General features: G+C 32.4%; 3 protein-coding genes across 4 annotated transcripts; 1 reads left to right on the top strand and 2 right to left on the bottom strand.

Annotated features, from left to right (window-relative positions):
- Nucleotides 1–582: 582 nt before the first annotated feature.
- Nucleotides 583–4,934, top strand: LOC130443957 (E3 ubiquitin ligase Rnf121). The gene is made up of 7 exons (XM_056778882.1): nucleotides 583–809; nucleotides 879–913; nucleotides 965–1,106; nucleotides 2,567–2,721; nucleotides 2,780–3,008; nucleotides 3,064–3,197; nucleotides 4,608–4,934. The coding sequence occupies exons 1-7, from the start codon at nucleotides 774–776 to the stop codon at nucleotides 4,828–4,830; spliced, it is 954 nt and encodes a 317-aa protein (XP_056634860.1). The 5' UTR covers nucleotides 583–773; the 3' UTR covers nucleotides 4,831–4,934.
- Nucleotides 4,857–23,690, bottom strand: LOC130443956 (BLOC-2 complex member HPS5 homolog). Of its 2 annotated transcripts, none has more exons than XM_056778880.1 (5): nucleotides 23,504–23,690; nucleotides 23,343–23,453; nucleotides 22,787–23,020; nucleotides 20,681–22,498; nucleotides 4,857–5,042 (listed from the first exon to the last, which is right to left on the bottom strand). In XM_056778880.1, the coding sequence occupies exons 1-5, from the start codon at nucleotides 23,675–23,677 to the stop codon at nucleotides 5,013–5,015; spliced, it is 2,367 nt and encodes a 788-aa protein (XP_056634858.1). In that variant the 5' UTR covers nucleotides 23,678–23,690; the 3' UTR covers nucleotides 4,857–5,012. The 2 variants fall into 2 exon arrangements, with proteins under 2 accessions (XP_056634858.1, XP_056634857.1); XM_056778879.1 differs by lacking the exon at nucleotides 4,857–5,042 and adding an exon at nucleotides 14,758–15,133.
- On the bottom strand, nucleotides 17,562–19,681 carry LOC130443958 (uncharacterized). Its single transcript, XM_056778883.1, has 2 exons — nucleotides 19,318–19,681; nucleotides 17,562–18,276 (listed from the first exon to the last, which is right to left on the bottom strand). Exons 1-2 carry the CDS (start codon nucleotides 19,336–19,338, stop codon nucleotides 17,806–17,808), a joined length of 492 nt encoding a protein of 163 aa, XP_056634861.1. The 5' UTR covers nucleotides 19,339–19,681; the 3' UTR covers nucleotides 17,562–17,805.
- Nucleotides 23,691–23,721: the final 31 nt, after the last annotated feature.

The raw sequence follows: 23,721 nt of genomic DNA, 5'->3' as shown, positions 1-23,721 counted from the left end.
AAAAACCTAAATAATTTTTATGATAAAGTGATTGAAAGTTTTGTAAATATCCCCTCAGGTTATGTTTTAATTAAATATTATTTTTGTTAAAACACATTATTATTACTGTCTCTAAAAGTTTGATTTAATTATTGTGCTTTAGAGGGCTTGTGAGTAAGTGCGATCAGCTGACGGGTTGTTTCGTTTGTTTATTTTTTTATTCCTTGCAGAGGTGTGGAGTGGAGAGAGGAGGAGAACAAACTGTGTATATGAAAAGTGTCCGTTGAATCGCCTTAAATAAGGGTTGCGCCACATTAGCATCAGGGTTAATTTGAAAGGAAACGCCAAATATTATTTACATCATGAACAAATTTTGACACTTTTGTTCAACGCCAATTGTAGAAATTTTTAATAATGAACTATAATATTAATTTTTTAGCTTGACTCATCTGTAATTGCTGTTATTATGACCCAAAATGATAGTTTCCGAAAAGCTCACTGGTTGTTATTTCGCTAATTACGTACTTGGATATTCCGAATATGATGTCATTTTAAATGCTTAACCGTTTCATTTCACGATTCATCGCCAAAGCTTGTTAGAGTAATGTCAAGTCAAATGTCATCTTCATCAGATTGATTGGTTTACTAACGCAACTTCAAAATTAAAGCTAATGTGATGATGTAAAATCACCTTATTTACATTTGCTCAGTTAAGGGCTAACTTTTAGATAATTGTATACTAATGTAATTAGACAATTCACAACTTAACAGAAAAGATTTTTCAATTCAGAAAAATGGACCTGCACAAACCTGTAGACATGGGAAATCGGGTTAGTATATATTTAAAAAGATTAGAGGATGTTTTAAATTCGATAACACATTGATTTTTTTCACCATAGACCATGGACGAACTTACTGTTGAGGAGAGATACAGGTAGAATTAATTCAGCGTATATTTAATTTATTTAAAAAATAATTATTTTAGGCTAGAACATCAGAAAATACATGAACAACACAAGGGACATGAAAAGATGCATGCAGAAATGATTATAGTTTTAATTATTACTTTAATGATAGCCCAATTGTGCCTAATAGAGTGGAAAAAGCGACATTATAGAAGCTATTCTGTAAGTTATAAAACAATGGACATTTTATATTAATATACAGTAATCCCTCCTATAACATGGTAGATTGGTTCCGCACCATATAACGCGTTTTTACGACCCCCTATAATGCATTGCATATAAATTATCCATGTTGCTTGTTGGTAGAAACAGTTTCCAATTCCTTTAAATGATTGAAAACATTTTTGTATTTTGCTTTTCTTATACAACTATTTATAGGAATATTATTTTGATTACAATATCATGTCCAAATTATTAGTATAACTAATCTTTTACACGTAAAGATTTACTTAAGGTCTTCAACAATCTAGACATTACAGCACTCATAATTTTACTTTCAATTTGTAAAATTATTTGTATTTTTGACTTATTAAGCTTCAGATCCTTTGCTATTACTGTTGATTTTTTTTACATTATTTAGCTGATCCAGAATATCAATTTTTTGTTGTAGAGAAATAATTTTTTTAATTGGATTTTGTTTCCTTTTCACTTATCGTGGCTTAAAATTAAATATTTCATTTTAAATAGAATTTTTACACCTTTTAATACACAAAATTTGTAAAATAATTTTATTTAGTTTTTTAACACAATTTACACATGTGCAAAACTAAGTATGCACTGTACAAATCTTTTATAAATTTCACAGTATGTACAAGAACATAATGTTGGAAATCCCCGCGTTATATGGGAGAATTCCTGTGTTATAATGGGAATCAAAATTGTGTATTATAAAAATGTATTATAAGTAGCATTGCCAGGCGTCCGGATTAAGCTTGAAATAGGTAGGCTTTTTGATTGCGTGTCTGGCCAAAACAAACGGTATCCTGCTTTTGTCTGGTTTCTTACATTTTGCACACGAGCGTTACCGAGCGCAGGAAGAATAGTCGACTGTTGGTCGCTCTCACTGGCCCAAGTATCACCTGTCGCCCGTTTTCTGAACACTAACAAAGGGAATGTTTATTTTAAGAATTATTTTAAATTAATGATAAGTCAAGATTGCTTTTCAAAATTCCTAACTATTTGTCAGTATTAATTTGCTATCCCAGGACATAACGCAAACGTTGAAAGAGCTGTCTTCTTGATAGGTCAGCAATGGATGAATGAAAGCAACAGATTACATGTTGACACTGTTGCCAAAATGTTGATTGTAAAATTTAATTTGAAAAATTTGACATGTAAGGATTTTTACAAATACATTTTGAAAGAAACTGATCTCATAAAACAGTTTCAGTAAACCAAAAATATAAATAATTATTTTTATTGTGAAACTCAAAGAGGACTTTTTTGTCTGCTTGTTAAACTTAAAGAGAGGAGGTTTTTGATTATTTTTTTCCAGTTAAAAAAATCTTATATTCTTTTTGTCGTACTTATTAATACTGAGACAAAATCCTCAATAATGTAGGGTGTCTTTCTACCCAAATGTTTGGCCATACTGTATTCAGAATACTTACTATTATTTTTAGCTTATAACTTTACTCGGAATGTGGCTTGTACCTTTAGGGCTCTGTTTGAGGAGTCATTGGTGGAGGTTTATTTTTATATGGCTATTATTTTCTAGTATTACAAGCTTAATTGTTAGAAAAGCCATTCAGAAGCCTATAGAAAGGACAACCCCTAGGTAATATAACATTAAATGACTAAAAATTAGTTACTTAACAAACTAGTTCATTTTTCAGATTGGTATACAAATGGTTCCTACTTCTTCATAAGCTAAGTTATGTGCTTGGCCTTGTAGGCTATATAATAATGATGGCAACCTTTTTTGGACTAAATTTTGTATTCAATGCAAAACCTAATAGTTGGATGGACTGTGCATTATTGTTAATATTTTATGGAGTGTACTATGGTGTACTAGGCAGAGACGTTGCTGAGATTTGTGCTGATAAAATGGCAGCTCATATTGGGGTAAGAAAATAATTGAACTCATTTATTATAAGCATTGTAATAATTTCATTTCTAGTATTATTCTCCACAAGGGATAAGTACACGAAATTTGGATCCTGGTGTATGCGCAGTGTGTGGAAATAAATTATTAGTTGCTGAAGATGAAGAAGGTGTTATAGAAAATACTTATAAATTGAGTTGTCAACATGTGTAAGTATCATCCCTATTGTTAGAGTAGAATTAAATATCAAAAATGCACTCCTCAGCAAAATTAACAATTTGTTATTTGGCTAAAATGTTTAATAAAAAAACTTTAAACTTCTTTTATTAGCTGAATTTTGTTGATGCCCAATATTTATATCTAGGACAAAGATTGATAAATACTTTTTGCTTCTGTGCAAAACATATAAATTTGCTAAAATGTAAGATATGGTTTATTTTGAAATAATGGGTCTTGGCTTACATTTTCGAATTGACCTTTATGTTTGCTAAAATTATATTATTCCTAAATAGTGTTCTGTAGCTATTACGTTTATTGAAGAAGGCTTTTCACAAATGCAAGTGGTGAAATCGTTGCTCACTAGATCAATAGCCCCTTAAGGCCCAGATTTAAAAAAAATAGCCAAAACAATCATTTTTTTATAAAAAAAATACACTTTGGAACATTGTCTTAAGAGAAAAATTGAAAATCAATCACAATATTTATTTTGGAAGCATGCTCGAATTAACTCTAGCAAACAAGATAAGGGGATAAGAAAATTTGAAGAGACGAGAAAAAGGGGGCTGTGACTCTGTAAATGCTTCAAATCGGCACATGTATTATTATTATTATTATTATTATTATTATTATTATTATTATTATTATGTTATTAACAAGAAATAAGCAATAATACAAAAAATGGAAAGGACTTGGATAAATCAATTTGAGAACGAGAATGTCTGAAAGATTACCTCTGGCCACCCTAGTGTATTTTGCTAGAGATCATTGGGACTGGGAATACCACTGATGATTTAGTATAATGTTCTCAGATAATGAAGGTTTTGTCTATTTGAGAAAAAACAAGATGATGTGAGAAGTGACAGATATGTTATGGTACTGGGTAGCATTAATAAGAAGGCCTTGTCAATAATGTGATCATCGCAAAAGGTCACTCAAGTACATTTTTGACATATTAGAACTATATATAGAATAGAAGTTGAACCTTTTACTAAAACTTATCAGGTAGCTATTGAAACCCAAAATAGCAAACTAATAGTCTTGACCAATTGAGTCTCTCCGGGATCTAATGAATGAGTTTTATTAGATCCACCTCTTAATTTATATGAGCCATGTCTTAGATTCAAGCTGTAATTGATGCTAGAGAAGGATTTATGTGTTATTAATTAAGCCCTTTTATTGTTCCTGTTTGGAAAATTTTACTAAATTTTGGATTTCCTACAATAGTAATTGAAATTAAAACTTTTCAAGATTTAATTCCATCTCTATTTATACTATTTTTTTTTCAAATTCTGTGCAATATTTTTTGAAATTAGAAACTAGAAAACATGTATAATTTTGCTGGAAAGTGTAGTAATCAATTGAATACCCTCAAATACTTATTGTAAATCTGTCTATTGCAGATTTCATGAATTTTGTATACGCGGATGGTGTATAGTAGGTAAAAAACAAACTTGCCCCTATTGTAAAGAAAAAGTTGATCTTAAAAAGATGTTTTCCAATCCGTGGGAAAAACCGCATGTACTTTTTGGACAACTCTTAGATTGGATAAGGTGGTTAGTCGTATGGCAACCCATGATTCTATTTCTAGTGCAAGGAATAAACTGGGCATTGGGACTGGAATAACAAGACTAAGAATAAAATCACGATAATCTGTTTACTTATGTAATTATTCTTACCAAACTTGTGATGTTGAATTATTTAATATAAAATCATATTACAATGGGAAGACTAATTTTATTGAATCTCTTGATTTGAGAGTTATTTCCTTTATGAAGATTCTACCAACGGTCTGTAATTGCAGGTTGTCAAAATGGTTGTATTTCAATTTCAAGTAGCTAGAAAGTAGAGTATCAATAAGTTCTTCTGCCACCAAGTGAATTAAATCAGTAAGAAGACACTACAGGATATCTAAGATTGTCTTCAAATAATATAATTACAAACGAAGTCCTCTGCTGTGTCTATCTATTCATGATTAAACAAAAGTTTAGATATATAATCATTGAAAGTTCTGAATAAATGACCATAATTGAAGATCTTTATGGAATAACTATGTAAGCGAGTCGTGTAAAAATCAGCTCTCGTCGATTAATCATTTTACAAGTGTGAATATAGTTATTTAGTGAAAAAAAAAACTACAACCATTATCGCAATCATCACCCCCATATATATCATCTCAAAGTAAGCAAATTTAAAATCTTCATAACGAATTTAACATTTGAATGCTAACAATCAAACACGATTGTTGTTAGTCAAGGTACAAAACCTGTTGCCGCTTATCAGCAAAACAACATTTAGAAACCAGTACCGGTTTAAGTACCAATATGTTAATTAGATTCAAAGAAGATGGATGAAAACAGCACAAACAATTTTACTTTTACCCTACCTAATAACCCTCCACAATCTTATTCATCCATTACAAGCCAACAAAAAACAATTTTTCCAACGATTTAGCTCACTAAATGGAGTAAAATTAGAAGAATACCTGATAGCCGTAGGCACTATTATCAATCCCAGAAAAATTATATTTTCATCAAGAATAACCAATAATAGAATATGCATATATCTAACTAAAAAAGAAGACGTGGACGAATTCTTAACAAAATGCAATGGAAAAATCAAAGTGAATAACGAAATTCTTTCTGTATGTCGACTTATAACACCTAGTGAAAGATTACTACTATCGAACGTCTGTCCAACTATACCTCATACAATTATCGAAAAGGAATTCAGACAATTGGGCCTCCATCTGTCGTCTTCCATAACATTCCTCAAAATCGGTACTTCTAACCCAAACTTTAAACACATTCTAAGCTTTCGCCGTATTGTTTACATATCTCCCACACAAATTACAATACCTACCTCGATTCTTATTAATTTTGAAGATACTACATACCGAATCTTTGTCAGAACACATCAATAAGCACTACATCCGACAATACATCATTACCAATGGACACTAATACAACAAGATCAACAAACATCGTCAATCAAATCTACAACAAACCTTCAGACTCGAACTCGACTACAACAAACCTAACAAATGTGAATAATCAAACAGAAGACATACCATCACATATAGCTCCTACCAACCTCAAACATACCACTCAATCCACAACCGATAGCAGAAAGTCTAAAAAACTAACCATATCAGCAGAAATACACATGGATACAGATACAACGAATACAAAACGCACCTTATCTGAGATCACAACTCCACCTTCACCTACACCACAAACAAAGGATACATTTAATAAACCAAACGAACAAACAATTAAGAAAGCGAAAAAGATAGTAAACAACAAATCAAATACACAAACAAGTACTTTCTACAAATTAATGGAGTCAGCACAACAAATATTTGAAGACGAAAGCCAAATCTTAACTTTCGCGGAAGCCGTTGATTTCTTCGAAAATGCAATAGGAACAAAAGATCCATTAAGTATATCAAAAATATATACAGAAGATACAAAAAGCTTCTTAAAACTACTCGCACACATGTATCCATATTTTACAAACAAAAGAATGAAAAGCATCAGTACAAGAATCAGGAAAAAAATCATGAGACAGCTAAATTTACACCCGTCAACTATCGCACAAGAAATAGAAGACTACTCTGAATCATCGCAGGAATAATGACTAATAATAACTCAATTTTACAGTGGAATCTAAGAGGATTCTACAGAAGATTCGAAATGCTTAAAAACCTACTCTCCGAACTATCACCAAACATAATATGCTTACAAGAAACCAATTTTAAAAATCAACATTATTACAACTTGAAAAACTACACCTGCTTCTACAAAAATAGAACGTACAATAGAAAGGCATCTGGAGGTGTAGCAATATACGTCCACAATAAATATAACACACAACAAATCATTTCTATAGCAAACAATATTGAATTAATAACTGTAGCAGCTGATATACCACAAAGAATATATATATATCCTCTCTATACATACCCCCAGACCAAAATATCGATACGTCAGAACTTGAACAAGTTCTAAAAACTATTCCAAGTCCTCGATTGATTTTAGGTGATTTTAACGCTCACAATACACTATGGGGATCAAACTATATCACAGCCCGAGGCAAAACAATTGACAACATGATAAATTCCCTAAATCTTAACATCTTAAATGACGGAAGACCAACAAGAATTGGCATACACACAGGAACATGCTCAGCCATTGATATCAGCCTGTGTGAACCAGTCCTGACTCCCACATTAACTTGGGATGTAATACCATATTTATTTGGAAGCGATCATTATCCTTTAAAGATTTCATATACATCAAAACTCTCTGAGAATAATAGCTTACCAAACCCAAAATGGAATCTAAAAAATGCTAATTGGGAAAAATTTAGCGAAACAGTTGAAACGAAGATTAACATTACAAAAGACCAGCCAATTTTAAATGTAGAAAATCTCGTAGAAACCTTCACATCTATAATCGTAGATGCTGCCAAAACACACATAGGATATACTAAAATATTATTAAACCATAAACCACTACATTCGTGGAACAAAGACTGTCAAAACGCAATCAGAATTTATAAGTCCTCTTTTAACAAGTTTAAACGGAAGAATACAGTAGAAAATTTAATTGAATATAAAAAACAAAGAGCCCGAACGAGATATATTATGAAGAAGAGTAGACAGGTGTCATGGATTAAATTCGTATTTACAATAACATCCTCAACTCCACCATCCTTAGTTTGGCAAAATATTCGGAAGATGTCTGGAATAAAACAATTCCCAAGAATTCCATTTTTAGTTAAAAATAACACTCTGATCACAAATTCAAGTGAAATAGCGGAAGTTCATAAAGAATATAAAAAATATCGAAGAAGAAATTTTGGAAGATTTTAGTGAAGAACAATCAAATCCTATTAACTGCCCGTTCAGCCAAATAGAACTTTATGAAGCTCTGAAATCACAAAAACATACTGCCCCTGGTCCAGATCAAATACCAGTAGTATTCCTACAAAAACTTTCAGATAGCACCAAAAACTACCTATTAAAACTGTATAACTACATTTGGACTAATAAAGTCTTTCCTTCAAGCTAGCGCGAAGCTGTGATAATCCCACTTTTGAAACCTGACAAAATAAGAACAAAACCAGAGTCTTACCGGCCAATATCCTTAACGAACGTCCTATGCAAGATTATGGAGAAAATGGTTAATCGTAGACTACTCTGGGTACTAGAACAAAATAATTTATTGCCACGAGAACAAAGCGGATTTCGCCAAAATAGGTGCACAACTGATAACCTGATAGACCTAGAATCCGAAATAAGCGAAGGTTTTGCCAATAAACAAGAATGCATAGCCGTATATATGGATATCACCAAGGCATATGACATGGTTTGGAAACACGAAATAACCTCAAAACTACAAAAGTGGGGTCTAGGAGGGAACATTCTACACTTCATAAAAAATTTCCTGACAGACAGATACTTCCAAGTGAGAGTAGATAGAAGTCTATCAGCTAAAAAACTACAGAAGAATGGGATTCCACAAGGGTCTACAATAAGTACCACTCTATTCTTGATTGCTATCACCGATATTCTTGACAAATGCTCTCCGCTAGTCAAAGGAAGATTAAACGCCGATGATTTAGTACTATTTGCAAAAGGGAAAAATATAACCACTATCCAAATGCATTTACAAACCGTACTCGATAACCTAAGCAACTGGTCTAACACGAACGGATTGAAATTCTCGGAAACTAAAACAAAATGTATTCTCTTCTCCAGAAAGTACATACAATAAAAACCTATATTAATCTTGAATAGTCAAAATTTAGAGTTCGTAGAATATATAAAATTTTTGGGCATAACTTTTGATAAAAAACTCACCTGGAAACAACATATTGACTACCTTAAGAAAGTCTGTCAAAATGGTCTGAATCTATTGAAAACAATTGCCAGCCATAAATGGGGCGCGGATTCCACCTGTCTGATAAATCTATATAAGACTCTTATAAGATCAAGGATCGACTATGGCTCCATAGTTTATGCATCATGCGAGAAAACACACCTCAAGCAACTTGACGTATTAGAAAACACTGCACTAAGAATCGCCACCGGCGCATTTCGAACAACACCTATAGAGAGTCTCCACTGTCTAACTGGAGAACCACCCCTTCGACTGCGAAGAATGCAACTTAGCATAAGCTACGCAACATCAGTATTATCAAATAGAAATAATCCAGTTAATTACAACATCAAAACAGATCGCTTTAAAAATTTATTCGGAAACAAACAAACAACGATTCCCTTCTACGAAAGAATTCGCCAATACACAAACATCTTGACAATCGAACTACCAGTTTTCTTTCCAACCAATATAAAAACTCCTCCCCCTTGGATAATCCCTATTCCTACCATCAACGTTAATTTGAGTTACTACAAAAAAGAGGAAACAAATCACCCCCTGATAGTTCAATCATTTCGCACCCTCGTTGAAGAAAACCTCAAAGAATACCATCTTATGTACACTGACGCATCCAAAACACCTAATGGCGTAGGAGCAGCAGTTATACTAGCAAACGAAAATTTTGCATTTAAGCTATCTCCTCACAATAGCGTCCACACTGGCGAACTTTATGCCATATTTCAGGCATTAACAATCGCCAGTAGATATGAATATAAAAAAATTGCAGTAATTACTGATTCTATGAGCTCCATCAACACCATTAAACAACTCTTTCCCAAACACCCACTAGGTTCCCTCATTAAAACCCAACTATACCTCCTCCAGCAATCCAAAGCGTGCGTCCAAATTATCTGGGTCCCATCGCACACCAATATCCCAGGAAACGAAAAAGCGGATCAATACGCCAGAGAAGCAGCAGATAACAACAAAGCAACAATTGTGCGCGAAGTGATGGTCAGTGATTTCAAAGCAGTAATAAAAGCGAAAGCTCAGTGTAAGTGGCAAAGTGAGTGGAACAGGTCGCAGTCAATATTGAAAACCATCAAACCATACGTTAAACCATGGAAAGGTAGCCCAAAAAGTCGCGCAGATCAAATAAAAATCGATCGCTTAAGGCTGGGTCACACTAAAGCAACACACTCCCATCTATTTAATAGAGAAAACCCACCGATATGCGAAACTTGTAACGAGAACCTTAATGTTGAACATTTATTGTTAAACTGTCGAAAGTACAGAAATGAAAGAATACTCAACAATTTTCCAGACAATATAACCACCTTACTCAATGAAAATTGTAATAATGCAAACATAATTAAGTATTTGAAAGACACCAAATTATATCACAAACTATAATTGACATGTCGCTAATAACCTTTGTAGTTGATGCGACAATAAATTTAAAAAAAAAAAACTATGTAAGCAACAGAAGAATAACCTTTTTCCAGTACACGAACAAAAAATGTGTTGAAAATTGTTGTAAGTGATAGATACATATTTACTTTTTAAACCTAACAGGAAATCCCATTTTGGTTTACGTATATTGACTTGGAAAATTAAAAAAAAATTCCATATCACATATGACACTTTTCCACTTGTTAGCAATGGTCCTTGTTTTCTACGTTTTTCTTGTCCTTTCCTTGTCACATAGTTTTTTCCTGCATGTCTGCGGAGCATAATCTTTATCTACCTACTGCACGTTCAGAATTAGTTAAGGGCTCAATATTTTACAATGCAAAAAATGCACAATCACTAACCAAATGAAATCAAATAGATTTCATCTTTTCCTGCATTTTGCAATTATTATTGCAGTGGGAATTGATTGAAAATTGTTTGGATGGTCCAAATTAAACTACTAACGAATTTTTATAATCAAATGTATTTTAAGATATGAATCAGATCCTTTAAAATTTCTAAATATTCACATGTATTAGGGCTCAATCAGACGGTGCGGAATGGACGTGCGTCACGACTATTGCGGAACAGAGAGAGCCAATCAACACCTAGACATATGTGTCACTTGCTTCCGCGTGTCCATTCTTAAATCACTCCTATCACAAGCGAGCGGTCACCAAAATGAGTGATTGGATTGGTAGCGATATGGAATTTTTATATTCTCATGTACCCACCCGCTCTCAAATTTGTAACGAGAGCGACTAGTTACGGCAACATCGGTATATTAGCGTATTTTGTCGAAATAGTTTCTAGTTATATGCTTGTGCTGTCAATTAAACGCAAATAATTCTATTCTAACCTAAAATATTTTTTTAATAGTAGCAGTTTATGAGCTGTGAAATAGAGCAACATGAGTGAAGTCAATGCAAACAATTATCCCAGATTTTAAAAAGAACCTCAAACATTTCAAATTTATATTCAACTGAGAACAATATATGAATGCATGAATGCATCCGTTTATTCCTGTCTATTGAATACCTCACTAATTTTGTGAATACATCGATTCCTTTTAGGATCTAATTATCTCTGGATTGTTCTTATAGGTGCAATATAAAAACTGATGAGAATAAAATTTTAAATTTCAATCCAGACGAACCCATTTTCTGTGTCCCTTTCGCATATTGAGATATTTTTTTTACAATTTTTATTGATGCATCCTTCACACTCTTTGGTTCTTCATACTGTCTGTCTGTTTGTCTTCTCAGTTTACTATTTTTTGTCAGCGCGTTTCTAAATGCTTTACATCTCTCTGTGCCTATGGTGTGACTCTCATCATTGCATCTTTCTTCGGTTCTCTCCGTTTCATAATAGTCGTGTCGCACGTCTACTCCACAACGCCTGATTGAGCCCTAATATAAAAAAAATATATCACAGAAATATTACATTCTTAAGTTGGTCAAATATAAATAGAAAAAACAGAGTGGAATTATTAGAGGCATGATATAAAGACTACAAGATGTGTTCTTACCGAGAAAAAAAATTAACGACCTCTACTGCGCCAATTGGCTGTCACCAGCTAACTGATTTATATTTATTTACATTGAGTGTATAAAGTAATTATTAACATTGTTTTTGTTCTGTATCTTCATGCGCAACTAACAATAATAATTGTAGAGGTAAAGATATTAGTTTTCATAGATTTTCTACAGAAGATATTAAATTACTTAATGAATGGAAAAAAGTTTGTGGAGAAAGATAACTTAACCTCCATCACGATAAATGTTTACAAGTTTATCCTATAATGTTTTGATGATTGATGTTATATATGTGTTATCCAAAGATGCAGTGCCAACTGAGAATCTATCAATCGGTGAAAATTCAACGTGAGTGTAGAAAAAATTAGCAGAAATGCTGTATGACTATAAAATATTTGTAAGTAGCTCCCAATCAAGTATGTGTAAAAACTGTTTATATCTTACAGTTGAAGATCCTGCTTTCTATGTGTTTTGTTATGTTAACTAAAGTTTTACAATTTGTTTTATCAATAAATTATTCTCCTTGTTAAACGAAAAAATTTATAATATACATTCTTTACATGGCAAAAAGTTTTGCAATCTGGTTAAAATAATTGAATTCACATTAATTTGAGATTTGTTTTTATTGAAATAACTTTCAACCAGGCTCAATTTACCATACGCTGAATTAATTTTTCATTTTTCTCAACGTTTCGTTCATAACAATCTTAAAACGAAAAGATTCAAATTCCCGCATTGAACTGATTGGTTAGAAGAACAATATGGCCTCTCATTGGCTGTGGCTATACGGCTGCGCAAGGACACACCTTGTAGTATTTACATCATTATTAAAGATACTTGAACAAGCGCCAAATCTATTATAAAAAGTGTTTCAGAATAATAATTTCTAGATATTAGTTCGTTCTTAGATGAAGAGACTTCTTTATGTATGTTAGCTATTCAAATATGATCTAGACAAACGCTGTAGACTGCGCGCCTGTATGTTTTGAGAGTCGCGGCTTGATTATGTGTGAGCTGGATCCCTTGCCAACAATGTGGCATAGTTTTCGTTTCACTCGCATGCTACGTCAAGTGCCGATTGCCATTGCGCGACGTATGTCATTCGTTTTTTGGTGTGGGAAGGAAGAAATTTTTCTGCCTTTACAAAATCAATTCGGTAATGAGTGCCTGAGTAGTTCTGCTGTATTTAAATGGGTCAAAATGATCTGCATGTTCGTCGAACGCGAATCAGCATCACACCAGACAACATTCGCCGCTTAGAAAAAGTTGTTCTCATTTTGGTGGACCGTAGGTTGAATGTTTGGAAAAATTTGACTAAACTCCGCAAGTATTGGTAGACCAAACCGTTGAACTTCGAGCAAAAATCCTACGGTCGCAGCTTGCTAACACAACTGTTTTTTAACACGAATCTTCACAACAGATGAAACCCGAAAGCAAGGTGTTGTCCAAAAAGTCGAGTAAGATGAAAGGAGTGCCAGTCAAAGCGAAGACATCCAAATCTGCGGGAAGAGATTATGTGTACTGTATTCCTGGACCAACGTTGACTTCCTGCGACACAACGTTCTGTAAATGCTACATACTACTCTAACCTTCTGAGAAAAAACGTGAAACCCGCTTATAGCTTGAAAAGGAGGAGCTTTCAAGCGTGAGGTGCGATTTTTCTCCAAGATAATGCGCGCCTTAATACCGCGCGTCTCACGCTCGATGCAATATCAGTGCTGGGGTGGGAGATACTAGAGCATCTCCTCTACACTCCTGACTTATCACCCCGCGACTACCATATGTTTGAACTACTGAAAGAAGCCCTTAGAGGTCAAAAATTCAACACCGACGACGAAGTAGAGGAGTTTGTGCGCCCACGAAATTCCCGGTACCGACATCAAAAAGCTTCAGGAGATATGGCAAAAATGTATAAGAGGAATAACCTAAAAAAACTGTGAATTTTTGTGAATATTCTCGATAATAAATGAATGTGCAGAGCGTTTGTCACGATCATATTTGAACGGTCTTGTACAATTTTTTTAAACCGAATAATGAGGAAAATACAACTCTTTAAAAGGGTGAATTGAGAACCTCATATATTCAAATATCTGCCAAATAGTTTTGATAATGGAGCTCATAAACTACTTTTCTCGTGGACTCCCTGCTTTTAATTTATTCAACCATTTTCCCAAAACTCTAACATATGTGAAGATCTATGATGGACATTTACTTAAACCTATTCGAGTCTCTTCCTTGGTTCACTGGGAGTTCACCGGCCCACAATCGGAATCACTGATCTAATAATATAAATTTGTGTAGACCTCTATCGAGCCTTCTGTGAACCTCTGGGATATTGAAGAAATGTAACAATTGTTACATGTACACGTTTATAAAAGTCTATATAAGGTAACAAATTTTGAAGCTATTTCTTTAAATCTTTTTTATATGTAATCTAATAACCCCGAACTAACATATATTCAGATAGTAGTGGTAAATGTTTAATATTCTGACGATAATAATAAATGTAATCTCTAGTATGTATAGATAAAAAAATCGGCCATTCAAAAGATTGTCGTTTCCTTATTATTCGGTTTTAAAAGGAGTGTACATAAAAACGTTTTTTTATATTAAAAACTATTACTACAATCCAGGAAGGAACTGCCCTGTTATGAGGATTGAAAATGATATTTTCCAACATGCACGCTTTAGTTTATAGTTTTATTTTCATTTAAGCACACTTAATCATCCGTAAAATCTTTTTTGGCCCTATAAACCCATTAAACAAAACATGATTTTTTAGAACCCTGTAGAATTGTTAAAACAAATGATTTTATAAAATATTTAGCTACTTGCTGAATTCACACAAAATTTACAGACATTATTATTACTGCTTAAACATATTTGGTGGTAACTATTACCACAGTGACATTTTTTCACGTCTATTAAAACAGGATTATTTAAAGATATCTGACAGATTGAACATTTAGCAGTGTTTTCATGGGCCTTTTTGAAATTTAAAGGTAATTGTGTGCCCATATATTTTGCACTTAAAAATCCTTTCAAATAGTCTTCAAACTGAAAAAGAAATTATCAAATCAGTTCCAGATTACAGCACATTTTATAATAGAAAATTATTGATTTTACACCACCATAAAATGAATAATTTCGTAGAATATCTTCCTACTTCCAAGTGTAACAGTATATTACATAACGAGTATGGAAAGTGATACACTTCACACTAGTTACTGAAACGTAACGAGTGCGAAATACACTTTCCAACGAGTTGTGTACACTATTTTTCCTAAGATCACGTAAAAAATTCTTCAACAAAACGTATTTTTTAAATAGGAAAGTCAATTAAACAATATCTCACATGTAGACAACATACTTTTCAACACTTGTGTTGAAAAGTATATTGTCTACTTCTTCAGTCTTCTTAAATTGGGCCTTTTGCCTTTCAGCACCCAGCCACATTCATATTGTATTCACATGTGTATTCCCTCTATCGTTCAAGACCATATATATCATAAGAAAAAGAAGCATTTCAATACATGCATGTTTTGTTATTTTTTTGTACATGTGAAATAAGCTTGTTTTTTAAATAAAAATGAGTGTGCAATTTATCATTTTCATAATTGGTCGTAGGAAAATAAAATTAACTCGTCGGATCATCTTACTATAGAAATCTGAAATGTAATATAATAGAAATGAAAGAAAACTTAGATTATTTAGTTTACGAGCTTTTGTACTTTTCTTCTGATAATCATTATTAGATTTTTAATTAATATAATTTTGAATCGGGTCATTATGTTTGGTAGAATAATTATACGAAAGAAAGAAACGTTAAAAGATAAAAAACATGATAAATTGTAATGTAGAACATGTAATTATCGTAGAGTACATATATCACAGTAACGTAGTTAGTAGAGTGAGATACTTCATAAAAAAATCAATCCTCTCTTACCGGGAAAACCCACCCTTTTTAGCAAACCAATTCGAAGTGTAATTCGTTCAATTTAACCATCGTTTCCATCGACTCGTGAATCGGTGGATTGTATTGGGGAAACAGTGGTTTTTTCTTCGACATATTACGCCGTTTTTACTTGATTTTTGCATTTAAACGATACAAAAACTCTATGTAGTATTCGCATTGATTGTCACTCCCTTTTGGAGATAGTCGATCACTAATGCGCATCTCAAAATATTGAAGCTATAACCTTCCCATCTGACTATTGTGCCTTGAACGCCGCGGACGTGCTTCACCGGCAGCAGTACATTCAGACGAAGATAGTTTTGATTCCGGAATGAAGTGATGGATCCAATTTTCATACATTGTCACAAATCTGATTTATTACGTGCATACATGGCCAAATAGTGCTCCGAATCATCAACACGTTGTTGTTTTTGATCGACTGTGATTAAATGCGGCACCCACTTTAAAAAAAGCTTTCTCGTGGTCAAATGTTCATGCATTGTACATACACTACCTTCGTATATGTTTACGGCCTCAATTATGTTACGCAATTTGAATTTACAATTTGATATAAATACATTGTGGACTTTTTGGATGTTTTCTGGAGTAACCACCTCAATTGGACGATCAGAACGTTCACCATCATCGACCAGGCTTAAATTCAGCAAACCAATAAAAAATAGTTCTTTCCAATGGACCAGGTGGAACACTTTTGAAGCCATTTTTTCATTAAGTAGTAACGATAAATTGACACACGAAACTATTTTGAATCCATTTTTTTGAAAATAACAAAAGTAGCTTCACTTGAAAGGCTGTCATTTTGTTTCTGACTAATCGAAATATCATGAAATTTTTCACATAGTCTTTTGAAAGTTGGTACTTCATAAACGTCATATGGATTTAACAGTGGCTGCGCCATCTGTGTGTCAGTCACACGACTTATTGAATGATGTAACTGTCGCGCCTTCGTCTTTGTTTCTCCTCTCTATAGACACGCATTTTCTCTCCGCACTATAATGGTGTACGTAAATCTCGTCTGTGGTGAATATTCGATGCAATAAAGTTTTTCCTTCCTCTTTACACCGTTGCAGGAGACACTTGCCAACTTCCTGTGAATTTATACTCAAAAGTCTGCTGAAATTTTGCGGTAATCGAGATGTTCATGAATTGTTTGCTCTATACTACCTACGTTGATTCCCAATTATTCAGCCATTCAGTACTGCGTCGGTCTTCCAAAATGAGTTTTTTCTACAGCACTGACGTTCCTATCGGTAGCAATTTTTATGGAGCGCCGTGCGTGTGGCAAGTTTGTTTACCACCACTTCTCGGCCTTTTTGGAAAGCGGAACACCATTCGTAAACTTGAGTCTTTTAGTGAAGCACTCATTTCTGAATTATTCGAGTGATTTTCGTTAAATTTACGCGAAATTTGCATTATCTTTGACCAAAAAATGAATTATGTATTGCGAACAATCAATGGTACATCTTTCATGCTCTTGGCAACACTAAACAGCGAGGTTACGCTATCCCGGCTTCGTAATTTTCACGACAAAATGTTTCGCGCGGCTATTCAAAAATTCTGGTTAATATTTGAACCATCCTCGTTTAAATTGTGAGTTGTAGGCATGTAAATGGCCATTTTTCATAATTCTTGGCTGAGGCTCTACTCCCAACGGATCCGCCCTAGATTATAATCAAATAACTGATAACGTAAACATGTTTATTTCAAATTCTATTATTTAACGACATTATTACACTATTAACTTAAATAAGACTTATTTTTTTAATTGCAGAGAAACCGATTGATCGCTTATCAAGGTAAATCTTTCAAGATTATCAACTTCTTCTTGAGTGGCACCTCTGATACTAAAAGCATTCAAAACATTATGTCCAGACATGTATCCTACGCATCTGACTATCTTGTCCAGATAAAAATCTTCCAAATCAATGTGAGTCACCGTATAATAAACTACTTGTAGAACAGGACCAGACCTATTCCTCAGAAGCATTATTTTTTGGGTTCTTACTTTACCTTCTCTCAAGGAAACCATCGTAGCTATAACTTCATAGTAATATAAATTTTTCGTTAATATTTTGTTCCACTGAATCAGTTTTTCCACTGTTCCAGTGAAAATACATAATTTTTCCTCTGGACTTGATCCGAAACGTTTCATTTCAGAGCTGGCCTCTTCAGGTTTTTGTTGTTTTGGCGTATTCATATTAGTGATGCCGGACGTACCAACAGCCTTAAAAAAGTGATTTTTTTATACGTGTGGAATGGGATCAATTCGTTAATAAATGAATGATGGTCTCTTAGGAGAAACGCTTGGACATGTCGATTTGTATTTTTATATGCGCATTTTTTTCAAAATAGTTTTAGATACTTTATATACAACTTTTATTATAATTGTTTTTTTAATTCTTTGTTCAATATTTATAGAAAAAAAAATTATAGAAAATTCAAAAATTTTGTGGTAGTTTAAACATTTCAGTGAGGCCGCCATATTGCATGACGTCATGGTTATAAAATAAACACTGAACATATGGGACCAAGTAAATACGAGAGTTATTATCTCGGTTATTTTAAAATATGAGTTATTATTGAGCTTTGATTAATCTGAAAAATGGTATATAAATCGTGTTTTGTGCCAGGATGTAAAAATACCATGACTAGAACACTTGCCTCACACATTCTTTGTCAATTCCTATAGATACAGCAATCGCACTAATACTTAACCGAAGGAAAAATCGAACAAGATTACAGACTTTTTCGATAATTGATTCCGTTATTGACATGAAAGGGCGACCGGAACGTGAAAGTTGTGAAGTTTCATGTGAAATTTCACAACAATCCGTTGCTGTATTTTTACGGCAAAACAAAAAACAGCTCCTATACAAACGAAGGAAAAATTTTTATAATAAATTTGAAAACACTTAATATTTCCAATATAATTGAAAATATGTAGTTATAGAAGGTATATGAATTATATCTAGAATTATGTGGAGAATCCCTAAAAAAATTAATATGCAGGGGCTGTATTTAAAATAAGAAATTTTGTATTGGCCATTGTCATATGATACACCCTGTATATATATTTTTATTTTGAAACAAATGCGCAATTCAAAATATAAATAAACGTGTCCCAGCTTTTCCCCCAATACGCCCTCCTTTATTTATTAGCGAATTTATTCCATTTGGCTGGTCCACACTGTATATACTCACAACGTTCTAATTTAATATTGATAAGAGAACGTTTATGAGACAACCGGTATAATGAAGTACTTACCGGATATGTTTGTAAAGTCATATTCCGTTTTGGTATATAACTATTCACAATAGAATTTGCATTAGGACGCTCATGTGGCCGTATTTGTGTAACAGTGCAAGTTTCAACTGGATGTGACAAATTTATTCTTTGCAAGTTTCCTGCTCGCGGCGGCGGCAGTAGATAGTTTCTATCACTTCCTCTATAATTTGAATTTTGATTTCGATTCGAAATATTTGGCTGTTCACTTTCTTTAGCAATGTTCTTTGCCCTAGGAACGAAAACTGGCTGTCTGTTTGGCGTGTAATGTGCATGTAGGGACAATGAATTTCGTCGGTTTACATCATTTCTTAATTGATTTGAATCACTATTATCATTATAATTTACTCTATTTAGCGAGTGCATTTTTCAACAAAATTTAACGGAATAAGTTTTCTCAGTTAACCTTTTCAAACACTGTAGACAATAACGAAATGAACTGTCAAAAAATGAATAACGAACCAACGCCAACTTAGAACTTTTATTTTGACTATTGCAGTACGTGAAAGATTTTATATCAGGGAGAGAAAATAAATTGATTTTCCTTTAATGTATTCATGATATGCTTAACTAAAGTTACGGCGTAATCTTAATAAATAAAACATTTATGTAATTTTTTCGATCAGATGTTTCATAAAATTTAATTTATAGGAATATAGAAAAGAGGTTATATATCAATGAGTATCGACCAACCCAAGAGTGATCAATGTTGAAAAATGTAGCATTTCTAGGTTATAGTGTTTACATTTTGTTTTTTAATTGTTATGTACAGAAAAACGTGGAAACATGGTTCATTTTATATTTTTGGTTATAGATTGTAAAATATGAGAAACATTAATTTTATTTAATAACCGCAAAATTTAAATTTTAATGAAGTGATAGGAGGATCGAGTTTTTTATTTATTTATTAATAAGAAACTATACCAAAAATGTGTAAACCAATCAAAATAATATAAAAGTATAAAAGTTACGTAACTATTTCACTTAATTTTCGTAATTTTGTTCTATTCGACGTATATAAAGTTAATAACTCAGTTTATATTGAAAATATTGCTTTTTAGCTGATTTTTCAACTTCTCCTTCTTTTCATAATATAAGGAAACATCAGAGTATGCATACTAATAAATAAGACAGGTTATAGTTTAGGTGTACCATATTACCCTCAATTTAATTATTCAAAAAACCAGAAAATTCACTAAGCTACAATATAGACTCAAAATTCTGTAAGTACTATAAAGAAAAATCATCAGAATAAAAAACCGTAACTTTAATAAACAAAACAAATAGAACATTTCCCTATTAGTTAGTTGATTATCATTTGTATAAATACAATAATGTAACTTACCATGTGTGAGGTTTCCTTAATTTTCATGTCACCAATAAACTTGACAGCTGGACCTTGTTGATCACTTATAGTGGAAAAAATACAACTCTGATAAAATTGCATGTCTAACTGGCCACTTGGAATAAACCTAGAATACCTCATTAATAATTTAACAGCGGTTTTTGGCCCTATGATTTCAACCATATGCCTTCCTATATCGCTCCAAGTTAATATGCCTTCCAAATCGATCTTCTCATCACAATTTAAACACATGCCTTTATTTAATCGTATAAACAATTTTATAATTTCGTCCCATTTTTCGAAGGTGATTTTACTAGCACAATCTTTAAATAAACACATATCGCTAAACTGGACTATTAATGAAAGGTTAAATTTTGTCTCACTAGCCTTGTGCTTGTATAAAGATGGAATGTTGTTTAAGTATTCTTTTTTGTTCTCTGTGTAATCGTACAATTTGCAAGCCAGTTTGTAATGTTCTACTTTCCTTTTATGAGCTTTGGGTAATGGAAATTTACAATTACAACAGTCTACTTCATAATTGTTTAATTCTAGAAACGAAGCACTCAAAAAATCTAGGGTACTCGGTAATAAATCATTAAGGTTGTTAGAATTTCTAAAAGAAAGTTTTATCATCTGTTCTTTGCACCACAAGGAAGGATCTTCATCATAATTTTCTTGGACGTATTTAATAAAAGACTCAAATAATGGAGGTAGTTCATTCAATTTTAAACTGTTTAGAATTTTACTACTTTCTGTTAATTCTGCTAACTTGTAAGATTTGTTAAGTACATATTGTTTATATAAAATTTCCGATTTTTCCAAATTTTTATCGACTTTTGAATTTTGCACTTTATTTTCAGGTGAATAAGTTGTTGAATACTGATTTTCTACTAAAACTATCTCATTTTCATCATCATTATAATACTCGCTAATTTTGTCTAATACATTTTGAGTTTTTTCTAAAAGATCTTCGGCACCTAATTCTTTTAATTTCCGTGGTAGAAGACATAATACATTAATTCTATTTGATTTTTCTATTAAAGTCAAAACTTCATTATTAAAAGTTATGCATAAGTCCGAACATAATAAATATTGGTGGCTACATATAGCACTTGTTAACAACTCTTCTAAAGACTGTAATGAAACAATGTTGATTTGTAGATTGTTTCTCCAAACATAGATGTTTCGTTTCACAATTTGTATATCTTTAATATTGTCATAAACATGAGACCAGCATATGAGGCTAGTTGTTTCCATATCAAAAAAATAGATACCTTTATTATCATAAGTAAAAATTATGTTTGGACGTAAAAGATAAACTTTACCAAAATTAAAATCCTTAGAGACATTATTATTGTCACATTTAGTTACATTGAGTCTAGCTTCTTTTGTATTTTCTATGGTAATTACATCAGATGGATTTTCACAGAAAGACTGTTTAAACTGATAGGTCGCCAAAACTGTTCCTTCAAAGTTTGCTACCCACAATCTACCTCCAGGCCTAGCACAATAAACTTTTCCATCACTGTTATTTACAGCACCACTGAAGTTTCCTTCCTCTCCCAAAGTTTTAAATGTACTTCTAGTTATTTCACATTTTGAAGAATAATCCGAAGCATCTCTTTGTGAAAAACATCCACCAAAATTTCCATCCCTCAATTTTTTTCCTATTTGCTTGTATTGCTCTTTTTCTGTATCACAAAGATAAGTACACGTTTTAGTTGAAACAAGTAGATAGTTTTTGTAAACATCTATTTGAATTATAGTTGAATCAAGATGCATTAAAGTTGCAGAGGAAGTTTGAAAAATAGCTTTGGTCTAAAAACAAATTTGATATTTCAACTGTAAATTCTTAATCATGTAAAATATCATTTTAAATTCTTAAGCAGTGATAAGTCGGCAAGGAAATCTATTGCTAATTAGTTGTCAAACAAATAATCAGCAACAAATTTTCCTGCGAGAGGAATTGAGTATTAACATAGTTTCTGAGGAATGGACTCAAGTAACAAAATTAAATATTTCAGATAAAATTCTCTATTAAATTTTGATTCTCACTGCTAGCTTTTAAGACTTGATACTTTAATTATTTGCAAAGTCAATACTCACTAATGTTGAACTTATTGTAGATACTGAAATTTTTCCAGTATTATCACCACAGTATAAATCATTTCCATGCCATATCATCACAGTTATAGTATTGCCTTCGTGTTCTGTATACAAAAGAGGTCTTAAATTGAAATCAACAAAAACATTTTCTACAATTATCACATATCCCCTAGAAGATGCTAGAGCTAAATTTTTTTCATTTGCAGATATTTTTATTTGAACGGTTGTTCCTTCCTGAAACAAAGAAATTGAGTAACGCTTAGCTGATTACTATGAAGGGTTTTTGCTATTCAAATTAAAAGCAATGTATCTTTTTTTAGTGAGAAACATATTTAAAATATCTAAGTGTTTAAGTTAGTCCTAACTTTTAATAATTGTTAGGATAGTAGAATCAGTATTCATTTATAAAAATTTTCGTTATATCCGATATATTTAATTAATTTGACCTCTGTTTACACAAACAATATACAAAGAAGTGCATTAATTCTACAAACTACATATTAGGACAGGATTCTATAAAAAAATATTGAATCGAAGGTAAAGACTTTAGACTTACTTTGCTTGGAATTAACTTAAGAAATTCACATGGAGACCTTTTGAACACATAAATTCCGCCACTACTAGTTCCCAAAATGATATACTGATTTGAAACATCAAAACAAGTTAGCTAAAACAAATCTGAATTAGCAATTACGTTAGTTGGGTTATATTACTTACTTTAATACGTTGAGTATTTTTAAAAGTTTCACTAATAGCCGTTTTAATTGTGCTTAAATATTCAACCAAAAGATATTTTTCCATTTTTACACATATCAAAAAAAAGGTTATGTTGTTATTATTCACTCGGCCGTTTTTAGCTATTTTTAGGGAGCGTAATAGCCATACCAACATTTATTTTTCTCTTATCCACAATGAAATAGAAACCGATAAACAAG

This window comes from Diorhabda sublineata, chromosome 5, assembly GCF_026230105.1.
Source record: "Diorhabda sublineata isolate icDioSubl1.1 chromosome 5, icDioSubl1.1, whole genome shotgun sequence".
In the NCBI taxonomy this organism is placed as follows: Eukaryota; Metazoa; Arthropoda; class Insecta; order Coleoptera; family Chrysomelidae; genus Diorhabda; species Diorhabda sublineata.
Note: the sequence above shows the minus strand (reverse complement) of the source record. Positions and strands in the feature narration are given on the sequence as shown.

What these genes read in the sequence shown, in the direction of transcription:
- LOC130443957 (XM_056778882.1), top strand. Translation starts at nt 774, where the DNA reads ATGGACCTGCACAAACCTGTAGACATGGGAAATCGG. An exon ending in CTGTAGACATGGGAAATCGG is followed by an intron (nt 810 to 878) that starts GTTAGTATATAT and finishes TTTTCACCATAG; the next exon opens with ACCATGGACGAACTTACTGT. An exon ending in AAATTGAGTTGTCAACATGT is followed by an intron (nt 3,198 to 4,607) that starts GTAAGTATCATC and finishes TGTCTATTGCAG; the next exon opens with ATTTCATGAATTTTGTATAC.
- LOC130443958 (XM_056778883.1), bottom strand. Translation starts at nt 19,338, where the DNA reads ATGACTTTACAAACATATCCG. An exon ending in TGACTTTACAAACATATCCG is followed by an intron (nt 18,277 to 19,317) that starts GTAAGTACTTCA and finishes CACTTTTTTAAG; the next exon opens with GCTGTTGGTACGTCCGGCAT.
- LOC130443956 (XM_056778879.1), bottom strand. Translation starts at nt 23,677, where the DNA reads ATGTTGGTATGGCTATTACGCTCCCTAAAAATAGCTAAAAACGGCCGA. An exon ending in AAAATACTCAACGTATTAAA is followed by an intron (nt 23,454 to 23,503) that starts GTAAGTAATATA and finishes GATTTGTTTTAG; the next exon opens with CTAACTTGTTTTGATGTTTC. An exon ending in TTAAGGAAACCTCACACATG is followed by an intron (nt 15,134 to 20,680) that starts GTAAGTTACATT and finishes TTTCTTTTTCAG; the next exon opens with TTTGAAGACTATTTGAAAGG.